General features: G+C 38.2%; 1 protein-coding gene across 2 annotated transcripts in view; it reads right to left on the bottom strand.

Annotated features, from left to right (window-relative positions):
* MTMR8 (myotubularin related protein 8) overlaps positions 1-17,718 on the bottom strand; it is a 120,178-nt gene that overhangs the window by 68,549 nt on the left and 33,911 nt on the right. For both annotated transcript variants that reach the window (XM_050776904.1, XM_050776906.1), the window contains exons 3-8: positions 15,618-15,780; positions 14,210-14,367; positions 9,393-9,521; positions 8,076-8,210; positions 4,314-4,446; positions 2,872-2,981 (exon numbers count right to left, since the gene is read on the bottom strand). In XM_050776904.1, the coding sequence (XP_050632861.1) occupies positions 2,872-2,981; positions 4,314-4,446; positions 8,076-8,210; positions 9,393-9,521; positions 14,210-14,367; positions 15,618-15,780 (828 nt within the window). The remainder of the gene's footprint in view (positions 1-2,871; positions 2,982-4,313; positions 4,447-8,075; positions 8,211-9,392; positions 9,522-14,209; positions 14,368-15,617; positions 15,781-17,718) is intronic.

Here is a 17,718-nt window from a genome sequence, read left to right on the forward strand (position 1 = left end):
ATGATTAAAGAAATACAAATTAAAACATAATATAAAATGTATCACCTATCACACTGGCAAAGATCAAAAAGATTGATGATAACCATTGCTGCCAAAATGGAAAAACAGGCACTGTTGATAGGAATGGAAACTGGTATTACCTACTTGGAGGGCAATTCGGCCACATCTATTAAAATTTGAAACATTCATACTCTTTGACTCAGAAAATCCACTTCTATAAAGATACATGTTTAAGAATATTTGATGCAGCAATATCTGCATTAGCGAAAAATTAGGAACAACTAAATTCTCCATCAACAGGGGACTATGGTAAATTACTACAATGGAATATAACATAGTTGCTGAAAAGAATGACGTAGTACTGACTGAACTGTCTTAACAAATGCTCATTAAATAGTATAAGTATAAAAGGTCAATTAAAGAACAGTATGGGACGGGTATGGTAGCTTACACCTGTCATCCCAGCACTTTGGGAGGCCGAGGCTGGTGGATCACCTGAGGTCAGGAGTTCAAGACCAGCCTGGCCAACATGGCAAAACCCCGTTCCTGCTAAAAATACAAAAATTAGTCAGGCGTGGTGGCATGCTCCTGTGATCTCAGCTACTCAGGAGGCTGAGGCAGAAGAATCCCTTGAACCCGGTAGACGGAGGTTGCAGTGAACCGAGATCAAACCACTGCACTCCAGCCCAGGCAACGAGAGCAAAACTCTGTCTCAAAAAAAACAAAAACAAAAACAAAAACAAAACAAAAAAAAAAAAACCCAGTATGCACAGTATGAGCTCATTTCACAAAGTATTAATATGTGTAACTCTATACGTTGAAAAATTCTACAACGGCACTGTCTAATATGGTAGTCACTAGCCACCTATATCTACTTAAATTTGAATTTGTTAAAACTAAATAAAGTCATAAATTCAGTTCCTCAGTCTCACTAGCCACATTTTAAGTGCTCAATTTCCACATGTAGTGGTACTGTATTAGACAGTACAGATAGAGAATATTTCCATCATCACAAAAAATTCAAATGGACAGTGCTGATCGAGGGACATAAACATTAAACTACTATCAGTGATGTGTGTGCACTGTGGGACAAACTATGGGGAATGTTTACATTTTATGTTATATATTTCTGAAATGTTTACTTCTTTGATAATATACATGTACTGCTTTTGTAATGAGAAAACAAGTAAATATAATAAACATTTAAAAAAGAGAGAGAAAAAGAAGTAACATAGTATGTTAGAGAATAGCAAGAGGTCCACTACAGCCAAGTTGGGGTGACATTGTGAAAGACTCTGAATGTCAAGCTTATGAGTTCTTATTGGCAATAGAATTGATAACCAATGGAGGATTTTGAGTTTAAAGTGACATGATCAGACATGTTCAAGAAAAATAACTTTAGTAGCAATTTGGTTCCCAAACTAAAGAGTAACTACTAGAGACAAGTAAAGCAGTTAAGAGGTTATTATACTGTGGGCAATGTGTTGTGGCTATCTTAACTAGAGAAGTAGCAGTGGAGACTGGGAAGAAAGGACAGATTTGAGAAACACTTTTGAAGCAGAACACATGGGACTTGGCAATAGCCAGATGGAGGAGAAGAGGTAGAATTCAAGGCTGACTGAGGTTCTCAAGCTTGGGATACTGGATAGGTGGTAATAGAGATAGGGAACACAGAAACACTGTGCAATCCAAGCCTATCTTTTTGGTTCATTCATTTTAATTCAACCAATATTTATAAGGCTGTACTGTCTATCAGATCTCCCTCTTATCCATCCTCACTCTCTTTGGTCTAATAAACTTGGTTTCAGAAAGGGACTATAGATATATGGATGTAGAATCTATGAAAAAGGAACAGAACAAAGAATAGTTAGAATAGTGCGCTTGAAACAACTGACAGGGTCACATAGTGAACATCAATAACAATGAAAAGTGCAGGCAACAGGACTAGGAAAGCAAAAAGCATTAGGGCTTGGATATTTAAGGCAGTTAATTACATACAATCTTCAAACCTTTTAAGCCAGAAGCTATATATAACATTGCCTTCAACTGAGAAAATTATAGCAGATGGATGAAAAGTCATTATCTCCTTTACTTTTAACAAATAATGGGGGTGGGATGAAGAGGGAGAGTTCTCATGTAGAAATACATAAAAACAAAATGTCAAAATGAGAAAATATACACTGAATTTTGTTTTTGTTTTTGTTTTTTGTAAGAAAACAAACCACTTAACAAAGGCTACAGAGCCTAGGGTCCTAGAGATCAGAAAATAAATGGGTCAGCATAAATACAGGGTGACAAAGCCTACCTAGACTGCATTTGGAGGCAGATCTATACAAAGACATTTAAAAAAATAGGTCTTTGTATTCAGAGTTCTGAAAACTCATAGATACGTAAGCTCTGCATTTATTTCACACACACTCTTGTACTTAATACCTTAGTATCAACACAAAAATATATCATAGAATAACTGAGCCAGAGATCAATTATTATCACTTATCGATTAGAGATCACCTAAGAGTTTTTAATGTGAAGTCCAGGGTTCTGTGGACCCTCTGAAATTGAGGTTCATTTTCTGTATGTACCATCATATGTTCATTTTTCCAGTTGGGGAGAGGGTTAATAATATTCCCAAAGAATTCTGTGGCCGCCTGAAAGTTACATCATTAGATTTTAGTTCAACCACCTTGTTTAAAGATGGAGACACTGAGACCCAGAGAAGAAAAGAGACATGCCCAAGGGCACACAGTGAATTAGTGGCAGAGCTGAATCTAGAAACTAGATTTTCTTTTCAATATTCTTTCCATGGCACACTACTACTTCAACATATCTCATAATTAAAGTCAGTGCAATTTTAAAAGTCCTGATTATTACCTTTGTAATGAAAATTCCAGCATCCATAATAGCTTTAATGTGTCTTAACCACCCTGAGCTCTCCAGGCCGCTAAGAAATTCACTCATTGTTGGAGTTTTCAATTCACAAACTAAGGTAGAAAAGGAAGCAGAGATTGAAATTCACGATCAACTCGATTTATTCATTAAGAAAGGGGAGAAAGTGGATCTCCATATTGTAAGTGAGGAAGCTGAGGCAGAAAGGTTAAATGATTAGTTAGAAACCACACAGTGAGTCAGGGACAGAACTAGGTCTAAAGCCTACCAGATCTCTTAGCCTGGGCCCCTGCTTTATTACGCTGTAGAACCCACTCTCAAGCCCTTAGAAATCTCTCAAGAAGAGAGCCAGAAGACTGAATTAGCATCTACAGGAAAACATACCTCCCCTGATTAGAAAACATATTTGATCCCTATCCTAATCCCACCCACTTATGCAACCTCTGAAGGCCCTCAGCATCTGTCTCTACTCCCACATCCCCATCTACTCCCTGTAGCCCTGTTCTGTCAACACGTTGAAAAAAAAATTACCAGTTAATTTTTATGCACTCTGCAATAATTAGCCAGCAGAGGGAAATCTTTTGCCTTAAAAATCTGTAAAACAAAGTCCTTTTCCATAACATATTCTGGGGCAAAAAAGAAAGGAGTAAGAGACCTAAGGAAGAGGGACATTAATATTTTAAAAGGGATGCAGACTGAGCAGATGAGATCTGGCAAGGGTGATGTAAAGGGGAGGTCATGGCAGACTACACAAGTAAGAAATTGAAGAAAGGAGAGGAAGAACGGGGAGTTCACTAAAGAAGGCAGGTTTTCACTATCTCTGCCTGAAGTGACATAGAACATCATGGAATCTGGATAGTGGTTTTAGGAGAAATGTTCTACACCCAAGAGTCTTGTAAGGCCCCAATCCCACCTTGCCTCCTTTCTGACCCTAATCATTTTGTAGTCGATAACAGATCACCAAAACTGTCTGATATCAACTTTATTCTTTTGAGGTCTAAATTCAGCTTCATCAGCATAGTGATGAAATCAGACTAAATCCTTATACCAAATTAAATAAGGTAATTTCTTACCTTGAGGATGATAAAATCAACCCCAAATTTATTTAATACTTATGTTGGTTTGCCTATCCCTGAAAATCAACCTCTGTATTTCTACGGAGAGAAATAATTTTCATACCAACTAGACCAGACCCAGATGAACTTTATCGAATTATGAAAATGAACATCTTACTCCTTTCTCCAGACCAACACTGCTGTAATTCAGTACTATGTAAGCTAGATTTGTACGACAGTTAAACACCTAACCACTTACTGACTCTGCTCACCTACTTGCTTTTATATTCCACCTCAAATCAGGCATGCTTTCTGCTTACATAATAATGCAAAGCTATGGCCGCTTGCCTAGCCAAGGTGAAATCCCTGTACCTTCCAAGAGTTTCTGCAGACTGTTCCGCATTACATGGATGTTCTCAATGCCCATGAATCTGAAGCGAATGTTGGCATAGTTGTCTTCATTTTCATATCCCTTCCCAGCTGCTCGGTTGGCCATGGCATTCAACTGCAATAGTAGATAACATAATAGAGCAGATAGGTCAGATGATGAAAGAATGGAGTTCATCAATCTCAATGCCTCATTCTGAACAGTTTAAAATCATAATTCTTTTTAATCCCAATTAAAAAGAAGTTAAATCAGATGAGATACATTCTGGAATGGAGAGAATTTCACTAGTTTTTACATCAGGTACTTTTAGTAACAGACTCATATAGGGGAAAAATAGGGAGACATAGTGTTTTGTTTCATTATGAAAACCTTTCTTAAGAGATAAAGGATATAGCAGCTATGAGGATATCTGATCTAAAAAACTGAAATAATAATTTTGAGCTGCCTACCACAAATGTTTTCTCAGCTGAAAGGGTTTTATACTGAGAAACATGCAAAAGTTCAAAAATATTTACAACTGAGAAGCTCTAGAAAGAAGCTTAAGAGCTTTAGGATGAATTAATTGTATTTATTTTTTAAGAGACAGAGTCTCACCTGTCATTAAGGCTGGAGTGCAGCAGCACAATCACAGAGTTCCCTCCAGCCTCGAACTCCTGGGCTCAAGCAATCCTTTTGCCTCAGCCTCCTGAACAGCTAAGACTACAGGCGTGCACTACCATGCTGGGCTAATTTTTTTTACAATTTGTTTTTTTGTAAAGATGCAGTCTTGCTGTTCCCCATGCTAGCCTTGAACTTCTGGACTCATGTAATTCTCTTGCCTTGGCCTCCCAAAGTGCTGGGATTATAGGCATAAATCACCACAAAAGCCCAATTAGTTTTAAATAGCTGTTCTAGAAAAATGTCTAAAATGTGACTGCATGAGATAAATGACTTTTACTCACTGACAAAATTGAAATGGAGACACCACCAATTGTTTTAACACTATGTTCAGCTTGTGGTAATCAGAAAATATCTAGGTCATATGAAGAATGCTGGGTGAGGTAGGGAGTAAATGAGACTTGCGGAGATATGAATAGACTAACTAGAAGGAAGCCAAGAGACTGTCTATGATAATGACCATCTTACTAATTAAGTGATTTTCTATTTTCTGGGCCTATTTTCTCATCTCCCAATATGGTGCATTTCAGAAGGCAGGAGAAGCACGTATGTGGACAGGGTATAATTTTTGTATTAAAAGAATACAAAAATCTCAAAGCACAAACTATTCAAGTTAAAACATGCAGAGGGAAAAAAGTCAGTGTGCTAAACATATTCTGTTTACAATGCAAGACATCTGTTAAAAGGGGAAATGTGATGGTAATTTTGATCTTTTATCACATTGATAGTGTTACTGAGCTTTCATTAAATTAATGACAAATGTCAAAGGAACACCTGTGGAAGCATAAGCAATAGTCACCTAGTAGCAAGGATGTTTATGAGTGATGCCTCAGCAAAAATAACAGTAATAATAATAATTACAGTAGTCACTACCCAGGTCTGGGTAGGCCACCTAATGCAGATAACGAGTTACCTCATACCAGTATTCACTCTTTAAATATATGTCTGGCAGATCTGAGTAACAGATACCTATTTAATATTCAGGTGGCAAACTGAGAGGAAAATGGAACCTGTTAAAAGGGGCTTTTTGGTGCTGGATTTGAACAAAAGGCAAGAACCCTTTTGTTTCTTCAAAAGCCTGCTGTAGTTCTCTTTACTATTTTAAGATTATTTAATCTTTAAAGATACAGACGCGATTAAACTCTTTCCAATTGCAGAATGTCAGATGTAATATCTATTGTAATGTAATATTTACTGAGCTCCTACTATGCGTGACACTGTGCTAAATCCTTTATGTACATTATCTCATTTAATCCTCATTACAGCCTCTCAAAGTGGGTACTAATATTATCCCCAAAAGAAAACAGGCTCAGAGAGATGAACCAATTTGCCCAAGATGATATGAATAAAGGCTGAAAGCAGGATTTGACCACAGGTTTGACTGACTCCTAGAACAAAATTTTGTCAGTATAATATAGTTCCTACTAAAAGTACAGATCTAGCCATCCAGAAGAGAGGGAATGCCAGATATTTCTAGGCCTGTCTCAATTTGCTCAAATTGGAGAGAGGAAAATGGAACATAAAAGGGGCTTTTGGGTGTTAGATTTGAACAAAAGGCACCAACTGTTTTGTTCCTTCAAAGCTTGGTATATTTCTCTTTACTATTTTAAGATTATTTAATGTTTAAAGATACAGACGCGATCAAACTCTTTACAATCGCGGAATTTCAGATGTGGTTATGGTTGAAACAAGACAGCAAGCTTCTGAGAAACTGAAGGATGGACCTGAGCAGAAAGGGAAATTATTTTCTCTCCTGAGCTCAGTCAGTCCTAGGTAGCTCTGGAGAATAGCCACTGAGGGATCACAAAGATGGGGCAGAAAGCTGTCTAAGGCAACTATCTGGTTTCATGCACATCCAACTGCTCAACTCTTAAGTCACCACCATCTGGCTTAGGCTTAGATGAAAATCACCAATTTAGTAATCACTAGAATCAGCAATGAAACCTTTTAGTCAGCCACACTTTACATACCAAATTATAAGCAAAATCATTTTTTTCTGGGGCTGTTTGTAAAAAGGACAACATTTAAGAATAGGGAATCTATTCTTTGTGGGACACAATGAGTTCTTCTACAGCCCATATAGAGCTAGACAAAACGTTGAAGGTTAAGGAATTAATGCAGAGAGGAGTGTAAGCTGATACTTAGGTTAATATGAGGACACTCTATTCAGCAATGTTCATATTTGAAAGAGACAAAGCCTGAGAAAACACATTGCAACAAATCATGCAGTATTAAATTATTGGAAAGATCAAAGGATTTGACTAGGTCTATCCATGTCCACTGCCAAAATCCATGGCAAATTTATGAACTTGGTCTTTTTTATTCTCTGGGACCAAGATTTAAACTGCACTGTAGTAAACTGGAAAAAATTTAACCAGCTAACAGTGCTAGATGCTAAAAAAGAATTACTGCCACATGAGCTAAAGATTTTTTGTTAATCGTATAGCAGTAAAATTTGTGAACCCTGGTGCTTTGGGAGAACCAAAGTATTATTAAACTACTGTGACCTAACACATTTACAGAAAAAAAATACGCTGGTTGTAGTAAGTTTCCAATGTCTAAGTTGAAGCTCTTTCTCGGACAGTAAATTTGGACCCCAGAATGGGAATACTGAAAATTCTGGTTAAGGAATAGACTTGGTAAAAAAGATGAGGGATGCTAATAAGCCTTCTATGCAGGACGTCACACTGAGGTGGCAAAGCCGGGTTGTTCGAATTACCCTCTCATAACCTCACTTGTCAGTGACCACCTTATAAAAGGAGCCCCAAATGACGTCACACTGCGGTGGCAAAGCCGGGTTGTTCGAATTACCCTCTCATAACCTCACTTGTCAGTGACCACCTTATAAAAGGAGCCCCAAATGATGTCACACTGCGGTGGCAAAGCCGGGTTGTTCGAATTACCCTCTCATAACCTCACTTGTCAGTGACCACCTTATAAAAGGAGCCCCAAATGATTTTACACAATGTCCGAAGTAATAAACACACATACACAAACCTAACTTCCCCAATAACACTGCATGTCTCAATATATGAGGAGGAAGACTGCAAGAGGCAGAAATATCAAAGACATCACTGACAAATAGATACCTTTGGTCTTGTGTCTACAACATACATAAACTGGCTCCCTGGGTTTGTTTGGCTAATGGCCTCCAACAAGAGCTCATCATCTACACAGCGAGTGTAAAATCCAGAGAGAGGCTGGCTACAGCGGCAAATGGCAGCCTGTAAGGAAAAAGTGTGTCAGTTGAGTGATTATATACACAAATGGTCAAAAATCTTCCTTGACCCTGGCCAGGTTCCATGAGTAGAGGGAGAGGCTAAGCCAACTTAAGATAGTGTCCAAAGCAAAGAGAAATGTGACTCTAAAGTCATTCTCCACTGACATTGCGCTTAACCTCCTGCCTACTCTGGGCATGTGGCTCTAATTACCAACCCAGTCTTGGCAAATCAGACTACAGAAAAAAAAAAAAAAAAAAAAAGAAAGAAAGAAAGAAAATCACATCGTTGAGTATTTCCTTAGTGAAATTCTATTCTCGATACATAATGGGCTATTTTTCTGAAACTGCCTCACTTTTTACAGTCCCAGTGATATTGCCCACATAAACCATAAGCTTGCAGAGGCAGCAGAATTCAAGATAGAGCAAAGATCTACAGCGTCTTAAGAGAACAGGGTTCACTAGTTTCAGAAGTTAATGCCAAATCAGAAGGGTGGTTTATTTCAAGCCACTTTAACACAAAACCAATGTAACTATTTAACATGAATGTCTGGTAATGATTAGTTAATGAAATTGATTATACTTTGATGTGGTTTTTAAGGGGTCGACTCACTTCAATAGTATGACACCCAATTGCATTACTATACTCTTTAGCACTTGAATGGCTGCCCACTTGACAACTTGCCTATTTGTCTAACCCCAGATCTCAGAGTGATTACAAGAGGTGATAAATATTATCACTTCCTACATAAGTAAGGGGACTGAAACACAGAGAAATCAAGTGCTTTCTTACTACTACCTGAAATTACATGAAAAGCAGTAAGAAAGTATCAAGGATATCTGTATTCTACCGGGAGGCCACAGTCCCAAAAAATCCTGTATACAACTAATTTCCGGTCATTTCACAACTTTCCACCAAGCTGGATCCCATAGAAAAGGAAAAAAAAAACCAAATAAACACACTAAAATGCCACTTAATATCTGCATAACATTTTACAATTTACAATTTACAAGGTACACATATATTATTCCCTCCTGAGATCCTCTCAAAAAACTTCAGAAGTATGAAAGTCCAGAGAAGTTAAGGAACTTGCTTGAGGTCACACAGCTACTAAGTGGCAGCATGAAACTTAAAACAGGTCTTCCAGAGCCAAGTATAATTCTCATTAGAGAAATTTGCTTAACTCACATTGTTCTCTTTGTAGAGGTAGGAGAGCACAGGGACACGTTCTTTACTTCTGAACTTTGAACTTCCAACCACCGTTCCCAAGGTAACAGATTTAGGAACCACTATTTCAGGAGGGTAGGTGCTGCATATCTAAAAGAAAATAAACACAATATATAAAAATATATATTTATATATAACTCTCTCTTTGGAAATACGTATTTTGGTAACCACTAAAAGCTGATAAACTTGAGAAAATATGTCAGTCTTTTCATAGAGTAAGTCATACCTAAAATGCAACAGCTCTACCCCCAGACTAGTGTTTTAAAGGCCATCCAGATATGAATACTAGGAATCTAGTAGGCAGTTTATGAAAGAGTACATCATATTTTCTCCTCCTTCACCTGTCTGCTTCATATTTGCATCTGTTCATATTAATTTACTTGTTTACAGTTATTGTTTTTGCTCTGATGGGCACAGGCAGGAATTTCAAGATGGGGTTTTATATGTGTTTCTATGATTTTTGTTATTCTAATTCTAAAAGTACATTTTGTTTTTATATGTCTCAATCCCTTCCTTTCTAGAAAATAACAGCATACTTGGAAAAGCTTTTATACCAAGGATATTTTCATTTCTATTTCTGAGGAATAGATGATTAAATACCAGCTAGCTAATGCTTGAGTGATTTCGAATTCCAGCCTGTTGCTAGCAAGGGAAAAAGTTATATATGTAAACTGCATACTAGGTTCCTAGTATTCATATCTGAATGGCCTTTAAACCACTAGTCTAGGGGTTGGAGGTGTTGACATTTTAGGTGTGACTTACTCTATGAAAAGACTGATCTATTTACTCAAGTTTATCAGCTTTTAGTGGTTACCAAAATACATATTTCCAAAGAGACAGTGACAAAATATTATAACACCACAGACCTGACATTGCAAAATTAATTCTAATCACTCCCCTAAGTAAAGAACACCCCTAAACATTTAACAACACATGAAACAAATATAAACTGAACTGGCAAAAATAAAAAAAAAAGTTAAAGGTAGATAAGATCAAGAATGCTCTATGTAACTCATTAAAGTCAATGTCCCCAGAATATAGACCATTTAAAAATGTTTTCTACCCACCCCCTTACCCGGACTTAAACTTTGGAGAAGACAGTCATACAAAGAAAAATAAATGGAGCTCCCCGTTCAGCTTAGAAGGTTATACACATCAAAAAGACCAACAAGAATATTTCAGACCTTCTTTGGAAGACTCAGACACACATTTGAGGTGGACAGATTTTACTTCCAATCTCTACTCATTCCTCTCAAGCATGACCCTAACAAGTCACCTCACAGATGACCCTGCGAAGTCACAGCTCATCAATCCCCATACCTAGTAGACATTCAAAGCTATGTTACCAGAAAGTCATTGCAATTACAGTCTTACTATGATAGTAAAAACACTGTTAAAGATGAACAATTCAGGGATATCACTTAAACACCAACGACTCTCTCTGCAGAAAAATTATCCTAGCAGGCCTGATTGCTACCTGTATTAGTCAGGGTTCTCTAGAGGGAGAGAATTAATAGGATATATGTATATATGAAAGGGAGTTTATTAAGGAGAATTGACTCACATGATCAAAAGGTAAAGTCCCACGGTAGGCCGTCAGAAAGTTGAGGAGCAAGAAAACCAGTAGTGGATCAGTCCGAGACCCAAAACCTCTAAAGTAGGGAAGCCGACAGAGCAGCCTTCAGTCTGTGGCAGAAGGCCTGAGGCCCCTGGCAAACCACTAGTGTAAGTCCAAGAATCCAAAAGCCGAAGTACTTGAACTCTGATATTCACGGGCAGGAGGAATTTAGCATGGGAGAAAGATGAAGACCGGAAGATTCAGCAAGTCTGCTCATTCCACCTTCTTCTGCCTGCTTTTTCTAGCTGCACTGGCAGCTGAGGGAATGGTGCCCACCCAGATTAAGGGTGGGTCTGCCTCGCCCAGTCCACTGACTCAAAGGTTAATCTCCCCTCTAGTAACACCCTCATAGACACACCCAGAAACAATACTTTGCATACTTCAATCCAATCAAATTGACAATATTAACCATCAGACTACCCTTAGAAAGGCCTACTTGCATTGTGTTTAAAACTGTTTGTACAATGTGGCTTATTCTGAATACCTGCTTTCCTTCTGGACATCTGGACTTCTGGCATACACTAGGCAGAACTTGCCTATGTGGGCAGGTCCCAATAGAAGCCCTGAGCACTTTGCCTCTAATGAGCATCCTGGTAGATAACATTTCATAAGTTTTGTCACAATTTCTGCTGGAGGAATTCAGTGTGTCCTATGTCACTCTGCTGAGAGAGGACTCTGGAAGCTTGTTCCAGTTTTGTTGACTTTCTCCCCTGAACCTTTTCCCTTTGCCGATTTTTGCTTTGTATCCTTTCACTGTAATAAATCACAGTCATAAGTATGACTATACGCCGAGTCCTATGAATTTTCCTAGTAAATCACAAAACCTGAGGAACGGTCTTTGGGACCTCCAACACGTTCCCAGATGTCCATATTTGGCCCAGAGCTCTTTCTTGAGATCGAGACCCAAATGTTTGAAATCAAATACTTGATATCTGTTTAATCACCTTGAAATCAAGTGTAAAATTGAAGATACCATCTGTCCCTCTTCTTGTGGTCCTTATCTTTGTTAACATCACCACCACTCATTGGTCATCAAAGCCAGAAACCAGGAAAGCTGGGATGCATATTAAATTCCTCCACTTTTCTAGTCACATTTGATCTGTCACCAGTTGCTTTCAATTCTACCACCTAAATATCTTTCAAAACCATCTCCTTCTCTCCATATGCAGCCATTGCCTTAGTTCAGGTTCTCATAACTTCACATATCATTCTCCTGCATTCTTAGCTCCAGCAAACAAATTCTCCACACTAATAACAGTTATCTTTCTAAAACACAAATATACATATGTTCCTTTTAAGCGTAAATACTCTTGTGACTCACAACTGTCTTCATGATAAAGTTCAAATTCCTTAATTTGGCCATGAAGCCCTTTATGATATGGTTTCACTTCCTGACCTCCTTCCTTCTCCCCCTGTATAAATTAGGAGAGAAACTCAGAAATAATCCACACATTTACAGTTCACTCATTTTCAACAAAGGCACCAAGAACACATATTTGGGGGAAAGGAGTCTCTTCAATAAATGGTTCTGGGAAAACTGGACATCCATACGCAGAGAAACACTTCAGGATATTGGTCTGGGCAAAGACTTCTCGAGTAAGACCTCAAAAGCATATGCAACCAACCAAAGCAAAAATGGACAAGTGGGATAACACTGAGCTAGAAATCTCCATGGCAAAGGAAACAACCAACAAAGTGAAAAGATAACCCACAGAATAGGAGAAAATATTTGCAGATTACCCATCTGACAAGGGATTAATAACCAGAAAATATAAGGAGCCCAAGCAACTCAAAAGAATGAAAACAAATAATCCAATTAAATATGGAGAAAGTATCTGAATAGACATTTCTCAAAAGAGGACATACAGATGACCAACAAGTATATGAAAAAACATTCAACATCAATAATCATCATAAAGATGAAAACCAAAACTACAATAAGTTATCATTTCACCTGTTAAAATGGCTTTTATCAAAAAGGCAATAATGGATACTGGTGAGGATATGGAGAAAATGAAATCTTCATACACAATTGGTAGGAAGGTAAATCATATAGCCACTACTGGCCAGGCGTGGTGGTTCACACCTATAATCTCAGCACTTTGAGAGGCCAAGGAGGGAGGATCGCTTGAGCCCAAAAGTTCAAAACCCCCATCTCTACAAAAAATGAAACAAATTCGCCAGGCATGGGGGTGGATGCTTGTGGTCCTGGCTACATGGGAGGGTGAGATGCGAGGACCACTTGAGCCCAGAGATTGAGGCTACAGTGAGCTATGATCATGCCACTACACTCTACCCTGGGCAACAGAGTGAGGCCTTGTCTCAAAAAGAAAGAAAAGAAAACTGTGGTATATATGCACAATGGAATATTACTCAGCCACAAAAAAATGTAATCCTGTCATTTGCAACAACATGGATGGAACTGGGGGACATTATATTAAGTGAAATTAACAAAGCACAGAAAGACAAATATTGCATAACCTCACTCACATATTGTACGAGCAAAAAAATAAAAATGAACTCATGGATAGATGATGGTTACCAAAGGTTGGTAAGGGTAGTGGAGTGGGGTGATAAAAAGAGGATCCTCAATGGGTACAAAAATACAGTTAGATAGAAGGAATAAGATCTAGTATTCAGCAGCAAAACAGGACAACTACAGATAATAATAATAAAATAACTGAAAATGGAATTGGAATGTTCCTAACACAAATAAATGATAAATGCTTGTGGTGATGGATACCCCAGTTACCCTGATCTGATCATTACATATTGTATGCCTATATAAAAACATCACATGTACCCTATAAATATGTACAACTATTATATATCCATAACAATTAAAAATAAAAAATGTTAAAAGTAAATTAGCCTTCACAAGGCTACTCCGCAAAGCATCAGGCTGTTTCTGGCTTCCTAGGTTGATTTTCATGCCCTGCACCTATGCTCACATAGCACCCTATGCTTTAGGCCATGAGATCTCTTACTCAGTCCCTATTGCACAGTAGGTACTCAATAAATGTTTGTTGAATGGCTGAATGTTGAATGGAAAGGAGAGAAGGATTATGAATCATTTCTCTCTTTTTTCAAAATCTTGTTTCCTGATATTCTGCCATTTTAATTGAATGCACCAAAAGGCAAACAACAAGGACAAAATTACCTCATAGTTTCTGTTGGCATCTGTTATGGTCCAGTATCTGTTGGGTATTCCCATACGCCCAAAGTCTGATATTGCTTCAATCAGTTTCCATCCACTTTCCCTCATCTCTTTTGAGGATTTGGGATTATAAGAAAAAGCATAAAGGTCTTCAGGTAATGCTGGAGAAGAGAGATAGGCATGGAAAACAAAATGATGAATGAAACCTAAAAATCATCAAACAATGCAAATAAACGCTAGATTTCCTTTTCCCAAAGGGAATGTTTGTCAAACAGTCCCAGAAAAAGACTGTGATGCGTGCAAGTTTGCCTTTATGTAAGGAATAAAAACTGGAATACTGTTTGGGTTCTTTTAAAAAATATTTTAATTTTTTGTGATATCAATACAAAGTGGGATCTTTCTGCCTGGCTTCCTATAAAAAAAAAAGAATGCTGGATAATTGACTGAACTGAGGCTTCAGGGTTTCACATGTTAGGAAAAGAGTCCTTACCAAAAGTTTTTAACTGGGCTCCCATGTCCTAACAGTACTGCTTATTGTAACATGTTGCACACATCGTCAACAATGTTTTTGCATTCTACTTGTCAGGCCAACAGCAACTTCTGACTTATAAATGGCCACTTCCTCTCTTTTCTCTGTCAGTCCTGCTTCCTCCCTTCACAAGATACAGCATCCAATCAAATAACTCATTTGACCAATTTATGTGGCAACAACTTCTCCAGAGATGAATGGAGCCTATCAGAGACTTGTAAAATGCTGGGTCATCCAGCGGGTAACTTTATCCATAAAAATCAGCAAATATTGAGGAATTATTTTGGGGGAATAGGGGAAAAATAGGGGAGAAAATGTAAGAGCATGATTAAAATCAAAGACTAAAATCAGAGGAAGCTGACGGTTAATTGCCAGGGGTGGGGGATGGGGAATGAAAGGGTGAAGCTGGAGGAAGCATTAAGTCCTACATTAATGAGGACTTTGATGAACTGCCTTAGTCTTCTAGATGGAATTAAAAGTAGGGGTGGACATCGTGGGCCAAACAAAAAGTCTGCAGGACAACAGGAAACAAATTTTGTTCCACAGCAGTCTTCCTTCCTGAACTGAGGAAACATTCACAAGTTGATACTTAAAAGGAGGGAGGGAGAGAGAAGAAAATATCTACTAAACATCTACTATATACTAATACATGAAGGTATTCAAGGCTCAAAACAACCCCCATTGGAGAGCTTTTACTCTCCTTACTTTTACAGGTAAAGAAAATGAGTTCAGAGGTTATATAACTTGTCCAAATATAATGGAGCTAATAAGGGGTAGAGTCCAGATCCAAACACTCCTCTGACTCCATAGCCCTGATCTTTCCATTATGCCATTTTGGAAAAACATTAAAATGGTTTTAGATAAAAATACTATCACAACCACCTGGCTGAGAAAGCTTGAGCAGTGAAATATAAACCTCATGGCACACAAGGTCAGAGTCTAAAACAAAGTGGGCCACCCGGAAATTCTTGCAGCGAAGGGTCAGGGGACAGCCCAGGCTAGTGATGGGTAACTTCTCCACGGTGGCAATGTGATGGAGTGCAATCTGAAAAACATAAAAGAAGCAGCGTATACATACAGATGTGCAATATCTCTATCACTATCAGTATTCCTGACTCTCCGTAATGGTAACAGCATGACCAGATCTGTAGGCTACATCTATAGCCTACAACCATTCTTTGTAAGACACAACTGGGGTTCTCTCAAATAGAACTAAAGCATAATAGTGGTAAAGCAACAAGAAGCAGACTGCAGTGTTAGAAAACTTCTCTCTCCTTAAGGATACAAGATTACCAAGTCGTGGGACAATTTTGGTGGATCAGCTCAGAATAGATGACTTTTAGCATGCTGTGAGAGAGTTCACAATCACAGAATAATTGTTACAGAGGAAAATAAGAATTTGTTTTCTTATATCAAATTACTAATTAAGATAGTTATTAATAGCTGGTATTGTGCTTTATTATAAACAAAGTAGTCCATGACCATTAGCTATTTAAGAAGAGCCATTTGACGTGTAATCATCCTATTTCAGGAATGAAAAAAAACAAAGCTCTGAGAAGTGAATTCCTCTTCAGATATCATATAGCCAAGAAGTGGCACAAACAGAATTTGAACCATAGCAGTCCATATAAGGCCAGGATTCTTCTCTGGGAATTCTAAAAACTCTAGTTCTGGAATAAGGATTTAACTAAAAATGTTAGGGAGGAACTATTCCTCTACATTTTAAACTCTAGTGACAGTAAAGCAAAGAATGTAGGATGATTACTTCTGTTCATGCTGATGCCAGCAAAGAAATGCACGGAAAGGGAACTGATGAAACAAAATGTGTCCAAATAATATTAATTATCTCTTAATTGATTCAAAAAGCCATAGAATCATGGTTTTGCATTCTGATCTTTGATGTTCTCCTCCTATCCCTATCTGATGTTTCTGCAACTATGGAGCCTGGATGTGCTCTTTCCATTATCTAGACTCCCTGTCCTGTGCCTGGAATGGTCTTGCAATCAATAGTGCCTTTTCTGCTCTCCCACCACCTCAATGTCCCAGTCCCTAATTTATTTGGAAAAGTCATCTCTTCAATGAACTCTTTCAATCATATCCACCATCTAAGAATGGAGCAAGTGTGGAAATGATTCAGATATTCCTAGGATAAATTTTCTATTTTTTTAAGGCAGGGTCTTGCTCTGTTGCCTAGGCTAGAGTGCAGTGGCTTAATCATGACTCATTGCAACCTCAACCTCCTGGGCTCAAAGGAGATCATCTTGCCTCACCCTCCTAAGTAAGTTAGGAATACAGTTGTGTGCTACCATGCCTGGCTAATTTTTTAACTTTTGTAGAGACTAGGTATTGCTTTGTTGCCCAAGCTGATCTCAATCTCCTGGCCTCAAGCGATCCTTCTTCCTTAGCCTCCCAAACTGCTGGGATCACAGGTATGATTAATTTTTATCTTAACTGTTTTGTCACACTCAAGTCCTGCCATGGCAGTTCTGGAGGTATTACAAAATGTAATATGAATTAATATATTCAACCTCAAGAAAATCAAAGATCTTCCAGTCAACATGAGAGATGTGTGTTTTGGTAGTACAATACTGATAATCGAGATCAGGGGCCAGGCAAACAATTGTGGTGAAACTGGGAAGGGTCGGGGGAAGGTAGGCAGACTAAGTCTGGGAAGAACTTCCCTAATTGGGTAAATAAGCCTCCTTTGACATCAGAAATAGTGTAAGTCCTCCATTCCAGATACAGTCCCCTGGATTTGAAATCATACCCAAAAGGAACAAATCTGGAGACATCTGTACTGTCTATAAATGCAGGTAGATAGGAGATAGGCTCATGGCACAGTACTAAAGAACTGGTTCCTAAACTGTTAGAACTGCAAGAATCCTTACTAATTATATAATCTAACCACCTCATTTTACAGATGAAGAAACAAGCCCGGAGAGTAAGAATCACTTGCCTAAGGTTACGCAGCCAGTTAGCATCA

The sequence above is a fragment of the Macaca thibetana genome, chromosome X, assembly GCF_024542745.1.
Source record: "Macaca thibetana thibetana isolate TM-01 chromosome X, ASM2454274v1, whole genome shotgun sequence".
NCBI classification, from domain to species: Eukaryota; Metazoa; Chordata; class Mammalia; order Primates; family Cercopithecidae; genus Macaca; species Macaca thibetana.